The following is a 22,226-nucleotide window of genomic DNA, read 5'->3' as shown; positions in this document are numbered from 1 at the left end:
CTGCAAATCTTTAACAATATGACTTCAAGATGCCTGTAAAGTGATTCCCTTCATTAATAGGTACATTTTAAGTTAAAACCAAATGTGCAACACAATCACTTATACATTTCATCATGAGAAAAAACACTGAGCAATCTTGATCAATGTAACATATAGAGAGCTGTTCAGTCTCACATTACTGAGACAACCATGCCATTTTGAGTAATTTCCTTGACATTAGGCATTGTTTTAAATAGATGTGAAACAGCAACAGTGAGAGAGAAGCCAAGCTCACACCCTTTCCCACTTTCCCTTGCTATAGCAGGAACAGTAAAAAAAATAATCCTCCTGCCAACTAACTAACAGATGTTGAGGCATTTGCAAACCTGATGGTTTGAACTCTTAATGCAAAAGCAAACTGCAGAAAATGTTGGGAATTTGAGATTTAAAAAATGAAAATGCAGTAAATGGGAGCAGCTGAATCATTTATACATTCTCTGGACAGTCCTTTTGTTTCTTTACTTGTACCATTACATTGATTTTTGCCTTACACCTTTGTCTCTTACATTAATTATCCTTTCTGGCATTTTCTCCATCAGAGGCCTTCTCTTCTCTCTTTCTCTCCCCAATTTCCCTGTGTGTTTCTTGCTAACTTTTCACAGTTCTGTAAACTGATAAGATGGTATCACAAAACAGTCAATCAAAACTACTGGATTGTCTCTTACAGAAAGAAATCTGCAATCATTATACAAACAGCCTTCATGTGACTTTCTTCTGAAATACCCTGGTAAGCCATTCAGTTGCACCAAACATGGCTGCACACTGTGGGAGTAGACACGCTACACAGATTGCAGTGGTTTAAGAAAACAGCTTACCACCACTTTCTCAGGAAAATTAGAGATTCCAATGATGCTGGCAACACCTTCCCAGTGAATAAATTTAAAACTCAAATTCCCAACTTTATGATGAGATCTTCCATTACCTAGCTGCAAGTCTATGGTTTTTTCAGAGAGACGCACTGAGGCAATGCTCGCTCTCATGTCCTACTCAAACCCACGCCTAGAGTTATTTTCCCAGTAACGCACTTGAAAATTGTGTCTCTGGACTTCACAAACAACTCTTGTACTATATCGCGTTTTAATTCACAGCTAAAAACCAAACACAAATAGAATGAAAGCATAAATTCATTGCGGTAAATTTATTATTCTTAATAATTCAGTCCCAAATAAGTTTACAGAAAAATGATTTGATAGGCATTAGAGCCCTCTGCGTATAATAAACATGAAGACTGACAGCATAATTACCTGTTCAGCATTAAGGCATCTTGACATGTAACCAGTCAGGCTGATGAGCACTGGGATTCCTTGGACTCTTTCTAAACAATCTGTCAGTTACTCATCAAACATATTATTTTCGATTTTCTCTTTTTGGCTGCATATTATCAATTGAAACAGTGGACTGGGATGAGTCACATTCTTCCTGGTGGAGTAACTTACCCAACACACTCTCTACATGTCAGGGCAAATGTCGACAAGGCTTTTGCTGCCATCCTTCGCACTGAAACCACTGTATTCCATGATTATCACCAGCATGCCAGTTGAAAGGATTTCATTTAAGTGCTTTTTCTTTAACCAAAGTGACAGAAAGAAGAGGGGTTATTGACCTGGTATCCATGGAAACTAAAGAGTAGCCCAGTTGCACATTATTCTGTGTGGTGTAAAGTTCTTTCTTCTTACTTTCAGTAATCATATGTAATTATACTGCGCAGGCTACCTTTAGTTGTTAAAGAGAAATCCCAAGAAAAAAATCATTTCCAAAATATTTCCATCTCCTGTACATTGTAAAGGCTGATTCTCAAAAACATTTTGGAATGTTGCAAGTTAGCCTCTCAACCTTAAAATGGCCCATGGTAGATTACTTCCTCCTATAAAAAACTTTACTGGCATCAGTAGTGCAATGCAATATAATCTCAGCAGACATACAATCAAAGCTTCACTGCAACGGCTGTTGAGGTTCCGTTAAATCTGCTTAACGGCAATTTCAAAGATTAAAGCTGTACTTATAATATGGTTTAGCATTGCCTAGTAAAATATTTGAAGGGGAAGCTACATAAAATAAGGGAACAAGTATCCACTTTGAAATGGAATGACAAATATTCACGATGTTGAATAGAACTAGAGCATAACCAGAAATAATTGCAGCCTCTGCCATAGGTGCCATATGGGCTAGTATTTATCTTACCTGTTACATAAGGGTCATTGCCACCTTTGGGAATTCTTGGTTCTGGGAGCCAAATCAAACTTGTGCCCAGCTGCTTTAGGTGGCAGAGCGTATTAAGAATTAATGGACTCAACCAATTTAAGACAGCTTCAAGCTAATTAGAATTGAGGCCCTGAATGAGTGCTTCTAAGAGCCATACAATTCCCTGGTTATATAATACCCTTTACATGGCAACTAAAGCTATAATGGCAGATGCTTAGCAACAAACACCATAATGAAGTAAACTGGCAAAATCTGGCGCTAGTCTGACACTGATCATGCCAAAATTATAATTACTTTTGATAGGTCCATCTGCTAATTTCAGCATGCTTCACTGACTTGTCAAATGACTAATGTTTTCAGCTACAAATCAGCTTCAATGAAGGGCTGTAAGCCACTCTTTCTCCAGTTTAAAATTAACCACAGCTGCTGATAACACGGAGTCATACAGCAGAGAAACAGGCCCTTCAGCCCAACTCGTCCATACCGACCAAAGTGTCTTCCTAAGCTAGTCCCATTTGCCTGCATTTGGCCCCCATCCCTCAAAACATTTCCTTACCATGAACCGGTCCAAATGTCTTTTGAATGTTGTAATTGCAATGTGCTGTTCATGGGTAACTCAAACTTTTTTGTTCATGTAAAAATGTGTGTTTTAGGTTATCCACATGAATCCACCTTCTAACAACAAATGTTTTGGAACAAAAAGAAATAAAATCCTCTGGCCAGCTATTCACATAAATTCTTCTGTGAACTATTCCATTTTTAATTTTTTAAAAATATATTCAAATTCAGTCTTTCCATCATCTCTGCTATCATCTTAATTACCAGCACTCTCAATTAGGATGGCACAGTGGCGCAGCAATTAGTGCTGTTACCTTGCAGCTCCACTGACATGGGTTTGATCCCGACCTTGGGTGCTCCTTGAGACTGTGAGGGTTACCCCTTGGTGCTCTGATTTTCTCCCAAAGGCCAAACATGCACTGGTTGGTAGGTTAATTGCCCCAAGTGTGGATTGGTAGAAGGAGAATTGGTTGGGGGTGAGAGCAGTTGATGGGTATGTGCTGGTGCAGATGGGTCATTGCTGGCGTGGTGGGACAAGGAGCTGTTTTCCACTTTCTATGACGTTGGAAGTCACGATCAGCACTATACAAATCTTCCCAAAATGTACATTTTTTTAAATTTAAATTTATTTTTATTTTATTTACAGCGTGGTAACAGGCCCTTCCGGCCCAACGAGTCCACGCCGCCCATTTAAAACCCAAATTAACCTACCCGTACATCTTTAAAATGTGGGAGGAAACCAGAGCACCCGGAGGAAACCCACGCAGACACGGGAGAACGTACCAACTCCTTATAGACAGCGACGGGAGTCGAACCCCGATCGCTGGCGCTGTAATAACGTCGCGCTAACCGCTACGCTAAAATGCTATTGTGCATATACTTCCTTTTCTGGTCCGAAGAAAACAAAAATACAACTGACAATGTTGCACCAGGATAGATGCGAGAGAATTTATTATTTTGCACTAAATTATTGCAATTTCTTCGAAGGAACCATTTAAGAGTACTTGTCTATTCACTGCATTTCAGAATTTGCTATTATTGAACACGTGGCTTTGAAATGCTCGATATTATGTTATAAATTATATAGAGTGCTGCTGGATATTGTCAGTTCAGGAAAGATTCCCTCATTTTTCACTCAAAGAGAGGTTGTGGCCTTTTCACATGTGGAAACTTGCTGATAATATTCGTCATTTAAGGGGCAAGATATGATCTGCAGACTTGAAGGAAAAGTGGTTGGAAGGTTCCCTGACTCATATAAAATGAAAATGCAATTTGAAACACAACTAAACCAAACCCAGCTTGAATAATATTTTGGATAGCCAATCTGACCCAGCCACAGCTAGTTGGGTCCCATCAGGTTCAGGCAGGGTAGTCGGGCTTTAGGGAGACTTTCAGCCCTCCATGTGGGTGTTACACCCCTGAATCACTCCCTTTACCTGTCTGCCCAGCTCACATCCACCAAACCAGCCTCACTTACTTCATGGGAAAGCAAAATCTACAGATACTGGAAATCTGAAATAAAAACAGAAAATGCTGGAAATACTCAGCAGATCAGGCAGCTATGGTGAAGGGAGAAACTGAATTAACATTTCAGGTCACTGATTTTTCATCAGAACTAGGAAAAGTTAGAAATCAAAGATGTTTTCAGTTTCAGAGACGGGGGATGGACGGAAAGAAGAAGGAGATGTCTATAGTATGGTTGAGTCCAAGAGAAACTGAATGACATAGATGGTGTTGGTGTCTGCTGAGAGGTTTGTTAATTGCAGCTGATCTGTCTGAAGGAAATGTAACTGGAAGGAATTGTCCCAAGTTTTATTTTAATCTCCCTCTCTCTTGGCCTCATTCACCTCCTTCCTTGATAAATGCTCATCAGTTAACCCAACTTTTATTCTCTCCCCAGGTGATTCCTGACTTGCTGGTTACTTCGAGCATTCTCTTTTCTTTCAGATTTCCAGCAACTGTGGTAGAGGTGACCTCCGTGTTATAGCAGTTTGGATTACAGGAATTTGCCCTCACGGAATTCACAAATCACTTCCAAAAAATCTGAGATATAGAATAAAAATTCATTTTCACGGAATTTGTGCATCAATTTTTATTTCAGTTTCAGCTCACATTTCTTGATGCACATAAAGATGATGCAGCTTCTCAGAATGGAAAATCATGATACAGGTGGTTTTCTGGTAATGCAACCCTCCCGTAACACAGGGGTCGTCTGTATTCTGTATCACACAGTTCTAGCATTGATTTTATTTCCTTCTCACTCCCTGTTTTCACTCATCTCCTTTTATTCAGATCTCCTCCAAATGGATCATCTGTGATTAATAAACCTCCACTACCCTCCCACAGCTGATACCAACTCTATCTGCATCATTCACTTGCTCTTGGCCTCTCTACACAATCACGGACACTGCTTTTGTTCTCTTCATCCTCCTCCTTCTTTCCAACTTAAAATGTCTTTGATTTCTAACTTTTTTTTGTTTTGCTGGAAGCTCATTGACCTCAAACATTACCTCTGTTTCTCTCTCCACAGATACTGTCTGACCTGAGTATTTCCAGCATTTTGGATATTTATTTCATTTATTTTAGATCCCTTCTGGTTTGCCGATAAACATGGGAATATGCGTCCCACCCAAGAATGAAGTCAAATGACAGTGACTTTTTAATTTATTTGTAAAGAGCTGGTCTGACCTGATCCAACCCAAGCCCGACAACAAATTTTCAAAGCTGACCAAACCATAATCCGTCACATATAACTGGGTACCACTGGGCTTGGGTCAGGTACTGAATCTACTCCTATTATTAAGACAGAGGTTAGCAGTGACAGCATCCCAATAGCATATTGGAAAATCTGTCAGGCAATTCCGACTGGGTGGCCCAGGAGGAGAGAATACGATAAGCAACTCCAAAGGAGAAATCCAGGCAGAATGATGGGACTTTCAAGTCAGACCTCCAAATGTGATCCAAAGTTCTGAATACATTTGAATTGAAATGGCATAAGCACATTGGACATTTCAAAGGGCAGACTTGCAGGGTTGAGCTGGTTGAATTAAAGTAGCTTTGCAAGCCCCACGAATATTTAATATCACTCTCTAATCTAGTCAGATCTCTCCCAGCAGCACAAAATTGATTATTGAAATTGAAAAATTTTCAAAAAATTAAAATCTCCCTATACTGCAGCTCTACAGAGCTTTAAAAAAGATCATTATTTCGGTTACCAGATAAATACAGTTCCTGAAAATGGATTTCCTGTGATGGACTGTTGCTTATCGTGAAATGACATAGTGACACAGGCAACATGAAATTAGATAGACCGCTGTGACGAATCTGCCAAGGACCTGATTTACAGGCATCACTCTCGTCAGGGAAGATAGCCAGTGTCTGCTGCTCGGAAATTGTGGGAATCTTTCCATCAAAGATCTGAAATGAAAATCTATAGGGGGTGGAATGGGTGAGTTATTTCTGCAGTAGTCTGTGGCCATTAAGCCTCTGTGGAATCAGTGTTATAAAGAAAGCAGAGTAGTTAGTGGCAGTAACCTATTATGGTTTCCTCATTTTTTTTGAAATAGCGGCCACGGCTAGTAGAATGACATTGCCTGTGGATTTCTTCACTGCTGAATGATTGACAGGACTAACAGCACACAGAAGGACTCCAAGAAAGACAATTCTGGTTAATCTGATTCTCAATAATATGCATAATGTGTAGCAGCCTGAAGAGCCATCTGACCAGAACCAACAGCAAAACACCAGCCTACCCCACACCCCCATCCTAAGTTACTAGACTTCTGATGTGCATAATAGGGGTGGCATTATACCTGTGGTTTCATTCATTTTGGTCACACTCTCTTTTCTAAGCTAGTAGGCAGTAGATTCAAGATACATTACACTGAGGCATCTGATGTCTTAGAATGGGGAACACAATGCTTGCTGGTTCTGATGGGTCAGTGAGTTGCACTTGTGGTAGAAAGTTGTGGGTTCAAGTCCCAGTCTGGACTCTTCAGCACAAAATCTGTGCTGACACTCTGGTACAAGACTGAAGAAGCACTACACTGCCTGAGGTGCCATCTCTTGGAACTGAGGACCCATCTGCTCCCTCAAATGGCTGTGAAGGATTCTATGTAAAGAGTGATGCATCCCCAGGCCAATATTTATTCCTCAGAAATACTTAACAGTGCATTATCTGCTCATTATCATATTGCTGTATTGTGGAAGCTTGCTACGTTCAAATTATTTTTGATATCACAACAGGGATTACTCTTCAAAAGTATTTTGTTGCCTGTGCAATACATTTGGACATTCTGAAGCTGTGAAAGGTAGTATTTGAATACAAGTCTTTCTTTCTGAATAACCAAATTGCTTTTGCAATATGATGACCACCATTCCCATGACAATGGAGAACCCAAATAGGATATTTGGTAGTCACCACATAATTCCATGAATCCTTTCAGGAAAATAAAACTTTGAAGGGGACAATATAATTGTATAATCTGTCTTTATAGATAATAAAACATACCAAGGCAATTTACAATGAAATGAGATGACACTAAACAAGAACTAATAGAGAAATTACAGAAAGTGCAAAGTGGGAGAGGTATGTTGTAAAGAAACTTTTCATGATGGACAGTAAAATAGCAGCCCAAAGTGATTCAGGTAGTAAATTCCAGTATGGGCCTGGGATGCTCCAAGAGTCCTTCATCAATAGGTTGGTATTGGAGGAGTCAACGTCAAGGGACTGCTGTTGAGAGAGTTTTCACATCTCTTGGCTGGTATTGGAAAAGTCTCCCATCAATGGACTCCAACACCAGCCTATGGAGGGAGGACTCTTCCAACACCAGTTTACTGATGGAGGAAGAGTCCCCCTCCGTAGGCTGGTGTTGGAATAATTCCCCCCCCCCCCCCCCAAATAGGTTGATCTTGGTACAGTACCCCCCTCAATAGGCTGGTGTTTCAGTCTGGATCAGCATGCATTTTAACACATATCAGTGTAGCATTATGCTGACTGCAAATCAGGGAATTAGTGCATATTCAAAGCCTCATTTCTGCTCATCCTAACAAGAGCTGCAGCCAGAGAGGTCCAGCATCTGTGAACATATTGTTTCCATTATCTGTCCATCTATGAATACTGTGCAAAAGCCATGAAACGGATGGTACATTTACTCGATAGGATCTCCCCTTGTGTTGCACGTAAGGCTTGAGGACAAACTGTAATTCAGACATGAAGAGGGAGAGTAGCTGGTGGAATAAAGATGAATGACTCTGTTATTCCAATAACAGCCTCAATTAAATGAAGCACTTTCAATTGTACTGATCATACCAGTTTGAAAAATGACAAATGCTGACCAAAACCTAAAGGCATTTTTATATTTGACATGAAATATTACATCTAGAAACCAAAATCAGACCAGGTAGTTTTGTTCTGAAGAAAATAAACTGCCAATTAGTTCAGTCTAAATAAACTTGGGTTTCTAGGCCCTGTGCCTAACATGACTTAAGTCGCAGAATTTGTGGTCAATGGTAAGCAACAGCACTTCCCGCTGACCTCGAAGGTGATTCACTACAGAGGCCTGACAATCTTTGGTGATGTGGAATGCACATGTTCCATTCCCCAGTGACTGGTAGCTAGGACATCGCCAAATTGACTGACCGACCAATCAAGCAACAGGAAGCAACTTTTCATTAACATTTTAAATATACAGAGCTGAATAAAAACTGGAATATATGCATGCACAACATAGAAGCTGATACATAAACTCTAATTTAAAAAAAATTGAAATCTCATACTTTCAAATATTCATTTGAGAAAGCTGCAATGTACATACATTCCAAGGCCAGATATCTTGCCAAGAACTAATTAATGGTTTGCCTGTAAAATCTCATTCAAACATATAACTATGTGCAGGATTTCAGGGTACTTTACAGTAGAACCATGGCTACTATTGCAAATTCCAGACTGATAACTTTTCTATGTAAACCACTGAGACCTCATCACCAACTATATGTTAATTCTTTGGTTTATTAATACAAATTATATTTAAGAGTTATTACATTGAAAAGTTTTAAGAGAGGTGAATTTTAGCAGAGCTTTTAAACAAATGTCCACGGTTCTGTAATTTTTTAATTGACACCTGCCTCCGGGTAATATGGCCTAACCCAATCACACTGCCCATTTAATTTTCCACAGCTTCGAACAAAACATGTGTTGGCCATTGTGGTAAAGGGCTAAGGATAGGAGACATAGGAGATGGGGAATTATTGAATGTTAGGGGCCTTGAAAACTTTGCAAGTGACATTCATTTTCAGCAACAGAGAGTTGGTGCAGGTGTTATGAGGTAGTGAGGTCGCAACACAAAGGATCTGGCACTGGTAGATATTTGACTCTTTACTGTGAGTCTGAGGTAATGTTTCGATATTGTGATCCAGGCCTGTGCTATATTACAAGTAAATGAATAGATTATACGTTCAATGTAATAAACATAAAAGAAACTTAAAAAGCAGATAAGGAAACATTGTGTAACTGCTTCATGCCATGTGAGTACTGTTGGATGAACAACTGTATCCATGGAATCCACTCCTTTTAAATCCAAGCAGCAATAGAAAAATTTACAAGCCATCTGTAGTACCCAAAGTAATTCATGGACTCAAAATCAATACCCTGCTAAGTGCATGTTACAGCAGTGTTATAAGCAGCTATTAAGTCCTTTGGAAAAATCAATTTATGATGCCTGAAGCCTTAAAACCTTAGACTTCTGATTCAGATTAACCTTTCATTATTTTTAACACCATTATATCTTCAATCACAATGTGGAAAAGATATATGGAATGCAGTGTCAAGTTATTGAAAGCGTTCAGTAATGTATAAAAGGAGTATTCATATAATTTTATATCTAATATATACTACCAGAGCTCCTGAATCAGAGGATTTGCTGCTCTTTTACAATTATGGTACTTCTCATAAAGTGTAATGGTGAAGATGTTAGAAGTAGTGTGACACTTACAGGAAGTAAATACTTTATGCAAAGCTCTTTAGTAATGTTATGAATAACCTTCCTTCTAGATAAATGAATTAATTGCATTGTATTTATCTTTTATGGACTAAAAGCTCCAGTGTGTCCAAGGGCTAGAATTAACCAAGCTTGTTCAATCAACCCTGCTCATTCTATTACTTCAGTGTACAGTCAGAAGCTACAAAGACCATTTTGTCATCCTTTCTACCTAAAGCACAAATTCCACTCCAAAATTGAGCAAACAGAAATTTGTCTTTGATCATCAGCACTAAACACATGCACAAGTTTGGTCGCCAGCAGTACTCACTTCCCACATATTCAGGTTCAATAACTTTTAGTGGAACTCAACTGACATAAATTAAGACAATGGCAGATTAGGATTAAGTGTTTAGCACCACTAAAACAAGACAAAGTTTTCCCTCAAGGTTAGTGATTTATCTCTGTGGAACCAAAATGAAACCAAAGGAATGATGGTTTCATCTTAATTTTCATAAAATTCAAAACACCCTGCCTAAAATTGTCTCTGGTCAGTAGTATTGAACACATTATAAAGTCACATCAGTACGTTGCACTCTGTTTCCCAAATTCATCATACTGACCGGGGACGAATTTCTCCACAATTATCTTTGTACTGTATTTATCACAATTGAAAATAGCTATTCTAAACCACGGATTGCTGCATTAACATTCACGAGACACCAAACAACCCTTCTCAGGCAGTCTCTCAAGGTTGAGAATGACTTGCGTCCATTCATGTTATGTCGGTTCTGAGGCAACAGATGAGGCTAATGTGGAAATAACAGAATTTTCCGCAGATGAGGCAAAAGGTGCCTGTAAGGCAGTTGGGTGCATAGCTTGTGAGGTGAAGCACTCCATCCACCAATCACATAGATGTTCTGTGCCCTACCAATACAAGGACTTGAGATTCTCAATACCATTCTTGATGATCCTTCTCCAATTTATATGACCATAGGGTAGGGATTGACAGAAGTAGTGGGGCTTTGAACGCACCCTGAATCTTTTCTTTTGTCAACCCGATAATCTCGTCTCACGATAGAGCTTGGAATAGAGTGTCTGTTTTGGGAATCCAATGTCATACATGTGAAGGATGTGGGTTGCCCAGTGGAGCCAACTGAGTATAGCTGGGGCCTTAAAGTTGGGGATGTTGGCTAGAGAGAAGACACTGATGCTCATCTTTTCCTTCCAGTGAACATGGGACGGTTTTGCAGGAATAGTGTTGTGGTAGCCTTAAGGTGCCCACTGTAGGTAGTCCAGATCTCAGAAGAGCATGAGATGGCAAGGATTACTGCTGCCTGGTAGAGTTTCCTCTTGATCTTCAAATATCCTTCCTCTTGACCAAAGGCATTGATGACGCACTGAAACTGATGATGAGTTTCATCATCAACATCGGCCTTCACTGAGGACCAGCTCCCCAGATAGAGGAAGTGGTCAGCATTTTCCAACAATTCGTTAAGAACATTTATTGCCAGAGCACAGCCTTGTACAGTGGTTCAGGTTGGCTGGGGACCTCAGAGTTGCCATAATTGTGACCACCTTCAAGAAAGGAGACATCCAACTGTGGTAACTTCAGAGCGACCCCCCTGCTCTCTGCCCAAAGGAAGTCATCATCAGGGTCCTCCTCAACCACCTCCTCCCAGTGATCAAGTCGATTGACATTGTAGATCCCATTAATCCAGAGGCACAGCGGACATCATCTTCAATGCAGCGAGCAGCACCAGCCACTGAATTAACTATTGGGTCTCAGAAAAGCTCTGTCACAACAGAAACTGTCCAAGTCTGTCTCTATTACCAATTGGCATTTTTCTGCTCAAAAAAATCTATCACACCAGAAACTTACTTTATGCTGGTGTGATTGTCAGATCAAATTCTGAAGTTGCCACCTCTGACAGTCCACTAAGCATACAGATGATCAATGACTATTCTTTTTGATCGTAATATGTCACGTCTGAGGCTGCAGGTGTGATGAGTTCTGCAGGTTCTCAAGTGCATTGTGGATGAAGAAAGGAAGCCAAATAACACTGGCAAGTGGCCATGCGCTCCCCCCTACTGATCCTTGGTTCCCCGGGCAGCTCTGGTGCTGCAAAGGATGAAAGAGTGTGGAATCTGATAGCTTCCCGGCTAGACAAGACTGGGCAGGTTGAAAAAGCAAGGCGAACAGATGACCAAAAGTGCCATGTTTCTGATGCAAATACTGACAGTATTGATATGCAAGGCTGTTGCTGAGATTTTAGGAAGAGGACCAGTATTGAGAAATATTTATTAAATGCTGAAGAACTGGTGTTAAAAGATTTTTGATGATACCAAACCTCTTGAATTTGAATAAAAACATGCTATTTTAGGAACTTCCATGTTTCGCTGAGAAATATCTACTTTCTCACCTCGACCATATGGCCTTATCCACTCAGATCCCAGATTACATCGAGCACTACTGAACTCCCTTCCACACGACACAACCCTTCCCTTTTGTTCTTTCCTCCCCGGTTCCCTTTCTCTACCACTGCATTTTTTGCAAAACTTCACCCAGCTCCTTAACTTGATTGAAATACTAACTTTATTTCTCTCTTCACAGCTGTTGCTTAGCCGGTTGAGTTTCCACATGTCGGATTTCAGGTGTCCCCATTATTGTGCACCGTTATGCATGGATTACGGCTATTTTAACTGCGTTGTCATTCATGAGTCATTATAATTGTTACCATCGCTGACAGAAAAAAAGCAAGAAAAGTTAATAGAAATAATTTGAGACAACTTCACTTTAATAGTTTGGAGAGAGATAAAACAGATTTAAATAGATTTGACTGACCAAGGTGAGCAGGTTTTTTTATTAATGTGCTAAGAAAGTGAATTCGTGCAGGTTAAATACTTACTTTGTATTAATTTCCTTTCTCCAATGATTAAAGTATGTGATTAAATTCTCACTTTGACATACATTTGTTGTAAAACTTTAAATAGTTAAATCAATACACCTAGAGCCTCGTCCCTGCCAAACCTTGTGAGGTTCCTGTTGCACATTAATTTTACAACTGCCCCATCATTAACAGAAACCAAGGCTTCATTCACAAAGCTCCAACAAGATTGTACAATATAATGTATCTCCCACAACTAACATGATGCATATGTCAAACACATTTTTTTTCAATCAGCCACTTCATCTGTTCTGAAAAAAAGCATTGTTTGATTTCTATACTCGATGCATTTCATACAAACCACAAACAGTGAGGAGAGATTTGATTGAAGTGTGCGTGATAAAAATGGGTTTAGGTAAGGAAAATAAATAGATCCATTCCCCTTAAAGGATGGTTGAAGAACCAGGGATGCAGATTCAGAAAATCTAAGGGGGGAATGTGAGGAGAACGATAATATTAAGTAGAGATTGGTTATGACTGGGAGCTCACTGCTTGTACAGGCTTTTAAATGGGCACTTAAGGGAAACTCATTTGCATGGTGACAGGAAAAGATCAGTACAATGGACCCGATGAGCTTGCTATAGTGAGAGCAGATTCAATGGATTCAATGGTCCCCTTCTTTGCAGTGGTGGTTCCCTGATTCTGCTTCTCCCACTTTGGAGGTGAGAGAAGCAGAATCATAGTCACAGAGAGATACAGCATAGAAACAGGATCTTCAGCCCACTGCATCTGCACCGACATCAATTGCTCAGCCACAATAATCCGACATTAATCCCCATTTTAAAAAAAGTTCTCGATTCTACCACTCACCTCCACACAAGGGGCAACTTACAGTGACCAGTTAACCTACCAGCCTTTGGGATGTGGGAGGAAACCCATGGACTCACAGGGAAAATGTGCAAGCACCACACGGGTAGCACCTGAGGTCAGGATTGAACTCAGGCTGCCGGCGCTGTGAGGCAGCAGCTCCACTGTGCTGCCCCAAATCATTACTGGGCCTCCCAAACCACCATTCAGTTTAAGGATGCGAGCAAATGGATGTGTTGGTAGCTCTCTCCTCCAGGTCAATGATGCATTGAACCCATCTTCATCCTCCAGTGCAGTCAATGACCTTTTCATCATCATATCCAGCCTTATTTTTAATTCCCTTTCTATACATGCACATTCCCAATGCCCTTTTCCACTGTGCATCTTGCACTCCCACCATCTCTCTGCAAGCTGGGTGACTAAGCATGTCTTGTTATGATTGATAGGCGTGAAGAGATTGAAAATAAATAATAAAGTTGGACATTACTGAAAGATTATGGACAATATTTTACTCTGTTTGTAGCAAATATATCCTGGACTTTGTAGTGACATCTGAATGTAATATAAAGATTCCAAAGGATATTGAATAAAATAACCAGCAACGTAATTAAAGTCAGATCTTTGAGTTATTTTCTGAGATACACGAAAGGAGTCATGTTTTCAGCTTTAGGTATTAGTGGAGAAAAGGAAAAATATTGTGCCTCTTAAAGCTTGACCAGCATATCACTACTTCCTCATGTATCCAGTGAATGAAAACATCAGGAACTAAACCACAAAACAGATTGTTAAAGCTGTGACCGACTTCTAGATAGAAAGTTTTTGCGGTTTGTTCTCCAGATCAACAAAGCCATAATTACTGCCATCCTTAAGGTGATGGCCGTGGAATTTCTCCTTGAACCACCAGACTCCTTGCGCTGACGGTGTTTGGCTGGTGGCTGAGTGGAGAGAATTCTATAGTAATGATCCTGCAATAACAACAAAATGGTGACTCGCATCCAACTCAGGATGATTTGTGACGTGCAGAGGAACTCAGGACACAATGATCTTGACTTTCCCAGTGGGAGAGGTTGCAGGGCAAGTCAGTGTTGTCAGCGTAACCTTAGTGAGTTGCTGCATTATTGTAGGCACAGTGTTCTGGTTGTGGAGGAGCAAGTGTATTGGAAGGAAAATAAGTGCATTCAGATGCGTCATGTTGACTTTCTGAACCCATTTTCCCCTCTGTGCTCCATTTTGGTGATGCTTGACACATTGAAAAGTCTATCCGTGGCAGAAATCTTCGGAATTGTGCAAATCCTGTTACTGCAGTTCCCACTTATAACCGTACCTTGACAGAAGTGGGGCTGGTGGCAACTGTAGGTCCTCTTCTGGGAAAGGTGGTCAAGGACGTCAAACCCACTTCTCCAGCCAACGAGCAGGGTCAATGCTGTGTTGCTCTTTCATCTGCTCACACACTCCATTGGTCTGTACAGGTGACCCCCGTGTTGGCTGTTCAGGTAATGGAAACTTGCCCTTATAGGATGCACAAATCACATCCCAAAAATTTGAGATATGGAATAAAATTCGCTCTTAGTGAATTTATGTCAAAGAAAATAAATAAGTTTACACAAAACTTGTAACTTCACAACTTGCATTTTTATACGCATGCGCAGCTGATGCTGCTTTATGTTATGGAAAATTGCGACACAGACTGTTTTATTTGGAATGCAAACCCCCAGTAATGGGTTGGTCACATGTATTTGTTTGGCCAGTAGCTCAGTTTTGTGACCCCTTCACTCCCCTACTGTATCCCCACCACTTGCACTTGCTTTATTTATTTGATGACAATATATGCATCCAAGCAGATATATTTTCAAAACATTTTAAATAAGCTGGAACTATTTAGCATCTTTGATGCAGGAAGTGCTCTTATATACCAAGCTACTGAGAGAGATACCAAGAGAGGGGTCAGGTGAATAAAACCATGGCCAAGGATACAAATTTTGAAGGAGTATCTTAAAAAAGGAAAGAATGGTGCAAAAGTGTTGAGTTTTAGGGAGAGTGGTTCATATCCTAAGAGACAGCAGATTTGGTTGTACTTCCATCAAATGGATGCTGCCCTTTACATTTTCCAGTTGACTTGCACAATTTTCTTCAGTGAGCTCCTGGTGAAATCCACGTCAGGAGTTCACTTTGAATGCAACAACAACCTGATCTAGTATCACAGGACGAGGACAGAGTTTGCCACGTGTATTGAACAGTAAACATACTGCATCATTCAATGAAAAGATCTACCCTAACAGCTCTGCTTGCCACTTCTATGGCCACTGCAAATGTTTGACATTAATAGTGCAGAATAACTGCAGGTAATAGCGGGTGTCAAGTTCTGAACTGGACTGAGCTGCCTCTCCTGCCACATCACTAATGGTCTTCCCCTTTGTAGATTTTTAGCCTCCAGATTGTTGTCATTAGTTGATCATGACTACCGTACTAATGGGATCTTCCTCAAAGAATGACAGTTGGCTGAAGGCTCCATCTCTCTATCCAAGAGTGTGATCAACTGCTAATAAATGGAGTAAGTATGCAGATTGACCTCACCTTTGATGGGGCAGCAACTGTCAACTATTCAACAAAGCACCAAGCTTCAAAGAGTCTTTCCAAATGATCATTTACATTTCGGAGTGATGGGAATGTGAATTCTAATGTTAGGATCAACCATGTAATTTAACTCGAGGAAAATATGCTTTTAATAAATGTCCAAACAGATTTTGTTAAAATGTAACAAGCAAAGCACAGCTGCTTTTTATTTTCTCCATGTGCGTTACAAGAAAATGTGGATTGTGTTGTAAGTCGGCTGATTTCCAAAGCAACTTATTCTTCATTACAAAAAAATTTCTTAACTGCTTCCAACAATTTGCAAAACCAGAATAAAGTTTCTCTTAAAAAGCAATATAGTTTTTTTTTAAAACAGTAACAATAGATGGATCTACATTATGGTGCTTCTAATGTAAAAACAGTGAGAAATAATACTCTCTTTGTGTAATAGGGCAACCTTCTTGGGAAAACAAAATTCCACTGAAACGCAGAGAGACTAGATTGAACTGTTCTGGCCAGATTTCAACAGGTTTCAGTTGAAATTAGTTACTTCAAAACCAGTTTATATCAAACTCAGTTGCTTCAACTGGCATCAATCAAGACCAGTTCAAACCAGCTACATAAATGAAAGAGTGAACTTTATGAAATTATATTCCTGTCACATGCATAAATATATATAGAGTAACAGGTCTTTCACTGATTCAAGAACGATTTATTAAAATCTTAGTAAAAGAATACATCATTTGATGTGGTGCAGAGGTGCATATGCTGGGGCATCAGTGATCAAATCCAGACCCCAACACCAGCACTGATCTCTGATCGGTTCTGGCTATATCCCCCATCTGATAGTCAGAGGGTTATGCTTTCCAGCTGGTATTCTGCAATTTTAACTTTGGCAGATTCTCCAAAAACGGACCTCTTTTACCTGTGTATCTCAGGCTTCTCATCAGTGGTAGGTTCTCCTGCTGGGTTCTCACGAATGACAGAAGGGGAGGTTGTGCCTGCCTTTAAACTGAAAAGATCATTTTCTAGTACATAGCTTACATAAAAAACAACCCTAAGATTCACTCCAGATGGGGTAGAGGAGGGCACAGTGTAATCCTGTGAAAAGCAGATAAAAATCTCATCAAGCTTCACTTTCAAGTGAAGGTTTTGCTCTACTTGGACATTAAGTTGAGCCAGAACTATGAATGACCTGGACATTTGAGCTTGCTGCATAAGAGGCACCAATCTCCGTGAATAGTTCTCATCATGATCCTCCCACCACCTGATTTGAACCACCAGCACCCATTCCCTGCCTCATTGCACTCACGTGACCCAATCTTGTCCCATGTTTTCAAGTTACTAGCACCAGAAATATATCTAGTTCAGGGCACAGAGGAAGATTGGAAACTAGGATGATGTATCTGAAATCCACCTTGGAACACAGTCCCAACGTTGGCAATATTAGGAAAGGAGGAAGGAAAAGGGAAGATTTGAGGAAGGAGGAACTAAAGTGGAAAGATCACTTATTATGTAATTGGTTTGCAAGTGTGCTATAATTACATTTATAAGCAAGAATATTCAATGTTTGCTTAAATACAGTAAGTAGTTGTGCTTATTAAATCAACAAGTCAATGGTAGGGTTGGATTGTGCCATGAATCTTTCAAGCTAGCATGCGGTGCACACAATTGTAAAGCTTAATCAAATCCTTCGCTTAATTTCAGCTGCACTGAATGCAGAAAGGGTAACCACCAAGGGATGTAATCCTACTGCACAAGCAATTGGGAATTATGTTAAGCAATCGCTAAAATTTTAAATCTCTTCTTAAATATCCGTAACAACTGGGAACACCAGACTAACTGGGATTCCACCTTCTTGGGTTTAAATTGAGATCTTTGGACAGGCTCCAGATATGGTGCAAGCTGGGAATGATTACTTTAGTTGTGGCTTAAAGTGGCTTTCTTCAGAGCAGAAGATTTTTAGCTGCCTTGGCAGGGCCTGGATGACAAGGCTGAGCATCTGTCTTCCAGGCCATACAGGAGCTGGCTCTGGTTATGGAAGTAAACTTATAATTTGGGACATGAATCATTAGGATTTCAACCACCTCACTGGACCACCATTTCATTCCCATGAAAGATATGATCAAATTATGAATTCCCTTTAGTTTTGTTGGGCATTGACACGAGATCAAATAAACTTTAAAACAGGATGCAGAAGAGCAAGGAAGATCACATAATTTATCTGACTATCCCTAATCTTTAATTCTGAGAAATACACACAGGTTATGTAAATTTTATACAATTCTTAACTGTTTCCCTTATCTCTTTCTCTGTTACTAAATATTGGGAGGGAAGTCTTAAAAGGCTTAATGAGAAATTTGAGCCTTTTAAGACTTTCCTCCCAATATTTAGTAAGAGTTTTGAGTTTAGCATCGAAGATTCAGTGTTCAGGCCACAAAACTCATGGACATCCAAGAGAGGAAAACTGAGGGGTAAACATCCAAGAAGGGTAAAGATGAGTAAACTGTTGAGTAATTAATTCAATTTGGACTGGAAAAATAACAACGCAAAGGTCAAAAAGAGGGACAAATTAACATATTCAAAGCTAAACTGGAGACATTCTTTGACTTGTGGGAAATCAAGGGTTATGGGTATCTGGAAAGTAGATTTAAAGCCAAGATCAGAGCAGTCATGGTCTTATTGACTGGTGGTTCAAGGGGCTACCTGGCCTTTCCTGGTTCTTAAATTTCAGGAGTACAGGAGAACTATTTTAACCATTATTTTCTAACTCGATAAGGAAGGAAGCTGCACTGCTTCTTGGCTTGACAAATGAAGGCATGTTTCAGTGGGAGGGCACTTGGGAAAGAATGATCTTAAAAACAAGAAACATTTAATCATAATGAAACACTATGGGCAAAATAGACCGTGTTTATACATATAATGGGCAGAAAGCAAAAGAAGTTGTGACCTGAGTGGTTTCTTCAGACTGGATAGTAATGGACTGTGGCACCCTTTAAAATGTAATCATTCCTGAATTTGAGTATGCAGGATCCCCTCGATCCTCCCCCTGCTCCACTCTGATAACCCAAAACTTTCATTCCCCCATCCATAACTTTCCTGATCCATGAAATCTGCAGCTCCCCCCTGCTCTGTCCCCAGAATCACCTGATATCCTTATTGCACTGTGCACATGTGGGAAAGATTTTTCTAGTGAAGCGACAATTCAGTCACAGTGGGTCTTCAAACAACTCTCACTGGCCCTCCCACACAATGAGTGACCAACATGCCTCTGCAGGTAGCAACGGTTTCTTGGCCACAGAATCCAAAGAAGATGAAGTTAACTGGCAAAGGCCCCACCAGGGCTATGGTGACCAGTTCTGGGCATTGCCCTTGAGGGTGGACATCAAGGTAACGGAGAGGATGTAGAAGAGATTTTTGTCAGAATGATATCACTAAGGATGAAAGTTCGCTGTTACTTGAAGAGGCTAGAAAAGCTGGGTTGGGAGCAGAAATTGTGAAGAGGAGAGTTGATGAAGGTTTGCTTTGTTATATATTAAATTAGGAGAAGCTGCTTCCAATGGCAGAAGGAAAGGACACTGATTTAAAATGAATGGCAAAGGACCAGTAGTGAGAAACAATTTTGAATGTAGTGGGTTGTTACACTTGAGAAGGCACTGCCTGTAATGGTGGTGGAAGCAAACTTAATGGCTTTCAAAAGAACAGAAGATAAATACTTGAAATAAAAGGGAAAGAGCAAGGAAAAGCAAGGTTCTGATTGGTCAACTCTTTCAAAGAGCCACAGAAGCTTGTTGGTTGAATGGCCTTCTTCTCTCGTGTATTATTCTATTATTCTTGATTCTGAATGACCTTTAGACATATTTTCATAAGTTATGTGCAATGGGTTCCTCTTAAATCTTAACTATGATAAGACTTGAATTTTTTTTTCTTTTTACCTTCAATGAAGAATATTCAAGGTATGTATAACATCAAAGGTATAAATAACATTTATCATAATGCTAATTGTTACTGGGGTGAAGATGATATTTGGATGAAATGTTGCAATTTAAAATTAGATGCATGTTTGTAATGCAAAACATCAAAACAATTCCAGCAAAAAGAAGTACCTTCTTTGTTGCATGCTATGCATTTTAAGCTCTCAAAATGTATCACTCCAGGTAACAAAGTTATTATTGAGCAACATTAGTTGTGGGGAGCTAATAACTTCACTAAATCATTTATTACAACAAGAGACTGCAAGTGTTTCCAAAACAGTGTGTGGCTGTCAGAACAACAGTGATAATGACCATTGCTATTCTGTTCATTACTTTCAGCAGAAATGGATTCCAGTATTAATATAATGGCTCTTCCATTAACTTTATATGTTTATAATGATCTTTAGAGGTACAGGAGCCCCTTTACCATTACATGCTCTAATATGCCATGACCTTTAATGTAACACAGATTGTCTAATGCTCTCTATTAGAGAAAAGTTCAATGCAGAAACACGTTATTGTATGGCGTGACACAGTTTCAGAAAGGTTCATTTTGAAAATATTCTAAAATTTCAAAGACTTCAGTCATCTGCAAGATTGTACATTCAAAAGTAAGGTAGGCATCCCAAGCAGTCGTTTGAGGAGCTGTAGGCCAAATCAGAAACAATGGCAAGCCTCAATATTGCAATAGCGTCTTCATATACGAGATATAATTTCCAAAATAAATTCAGCAGGTTGTGAAATTTGGTCTCATTTGCGCATTATTTGTTGTCTTACTTGATGGTGGTGATTATCAAGCATAAATAGAAAACTCCCAAGGACCAGAGGAGCTTGCACACACCCTGTCTCACTGGTGTTGATACATTTTCTTTGATTCACACCCCTGTCATGCAAGAATTGCTGTGCAAAATTTACCTTTTAGTACTGCGATAGTCCTTTTTAACCAGCTTGGCAGCTTCAGCATTCTGAACTATAGTGGAGGCATGTTTCTTTAAAAAAAAGCTGTTGAATTGTAAGTAGACTGAATAACAAGACCAGACTTGGAGTTCCAACAGAATATACTCTGCATATTAATGAGATTTCATTCCAGAAATGACATTGACAGTTTCAATGTTGTTTGCCACTGGCTTCCCAATGGGGAGCAGCAAGTTAATACAATGACAATATAATTGCAATTCCTTCCTCATTAGGCAATGGAAGCCTTGCATCCTTGCATGACCCTCAAGTTACCAATGCTGCAGCATTACATTTACTGTAGTAGTCCCCAAGGATCATTACAATTCTTTTACTTCTACCTGTTTTAATACCAAACAACTGAAATGCATAACGGCTTAAAAAAGAAAATGTATGGTGATTACAAATTTGCATGCATACTCACAAAATAACCAGTTCCCAAACTGGAATGCGCAGAGCTCTGCAAGAGAATACAAGAGAAGAAAGGGGAATTAGTGATCATATTTCACATTATTCTATCCTCATGAGTTCATTAGCAACTCTTGTGTGCTTTCATCATGGTGTATCAGCATTTGGGACGAACCATGTCAGCTGCTTTGCAACAAGCTTGTATGGTCTCATTTAGTTCTCACATCTTTCATCAGGATTGAGAGGTAACACTCGATTTACAGATCTCCACATCTCTGCTGCGGCTGTAATTGCCAATTTATGTGACAGGCAGCTGGGTAATGATGGCATCTTTGCCTTGTGCTGCAACTTGAACAGACAAGCATCAGGTGACCTCTGTGGCTTCTTGACATTCAGTGGCATGGTCTCCAGTTAGTGAGTCAAGGCTGTTGTGCTTTGCTGCCGTGACTGTATAATAGAGGCTGATCTTCAAAAGGGACCAAAGGACTCAATGACTCTTTAAAACTTGACCTGGAGGGTCAATGTATTCATAGTGAGTATTTATACTGTTGAAAACAAAATTAGATGGTTGTCAATAACTTTAATAAGGTGTTTGAGAAAGTTAACACGCTGGACACTTGAAACAACATGGCAGCATTTACTTGAAGCAAGATAATCTGTGATTTTAGCAAAACTAATAGTTTGCATTTGTAATCCTGCACAAGCACATACATGTGTCAAACAACATAGGCCACGCAGTCCATCGTACTTCATCTACCATTCAATTAGAACATTTGTTAAAACATCTG

The 22,226-nt window shown here is 39.8% G+C and overlaps 1 protein-coding gene across 9 annotated transcripts in view; it reads right to left on the bottom strand.

Moving 5' to 3' along the window:
- Positions 1-22,226, bottom strand: part of auts2a (activator of transcription and developmental regulator AUTS2 a) — a 940,688-nt gene that overhangs the window by 479,508 nt on the left and 438,954 nt on the right. For all 9 annotated transcript variants that reach the window (XM_052035563.1, XM_052035562.1, XM_052035568.1 and 6 more), the window contains one exon: positions 21,455-21,490. In XM_052035563.1, coding sequence (XP_051891523.1) covers positions 21,455-21,490 — 36 coding nt within the window. The remainder of the gene's footprint in view (positions 1-21,454; positions 21,491-22,226) is intronic.

The sequence above is a fragment of the Pristis pectinata genome, chromosome 21 (genome assembly GCF_009764475.1).
Source record: "Pristis pectinata isolate sPriPec2 chromosome 21, sPriPec2.1.pri, whole genome shotgun sequence".
NCBI classification, from domain to species: domain Eukaryota; kingdom Metazoa; phylum Chordata; class Chondrichthyes; order Rhinopristiformes; family Pristidae; genus Pristis; species Pristis pectinata.
Note: the sequence above shows the minus strand (reverse complement) of the source record. Positions and strands in the feature narration are given on the sequence as shown.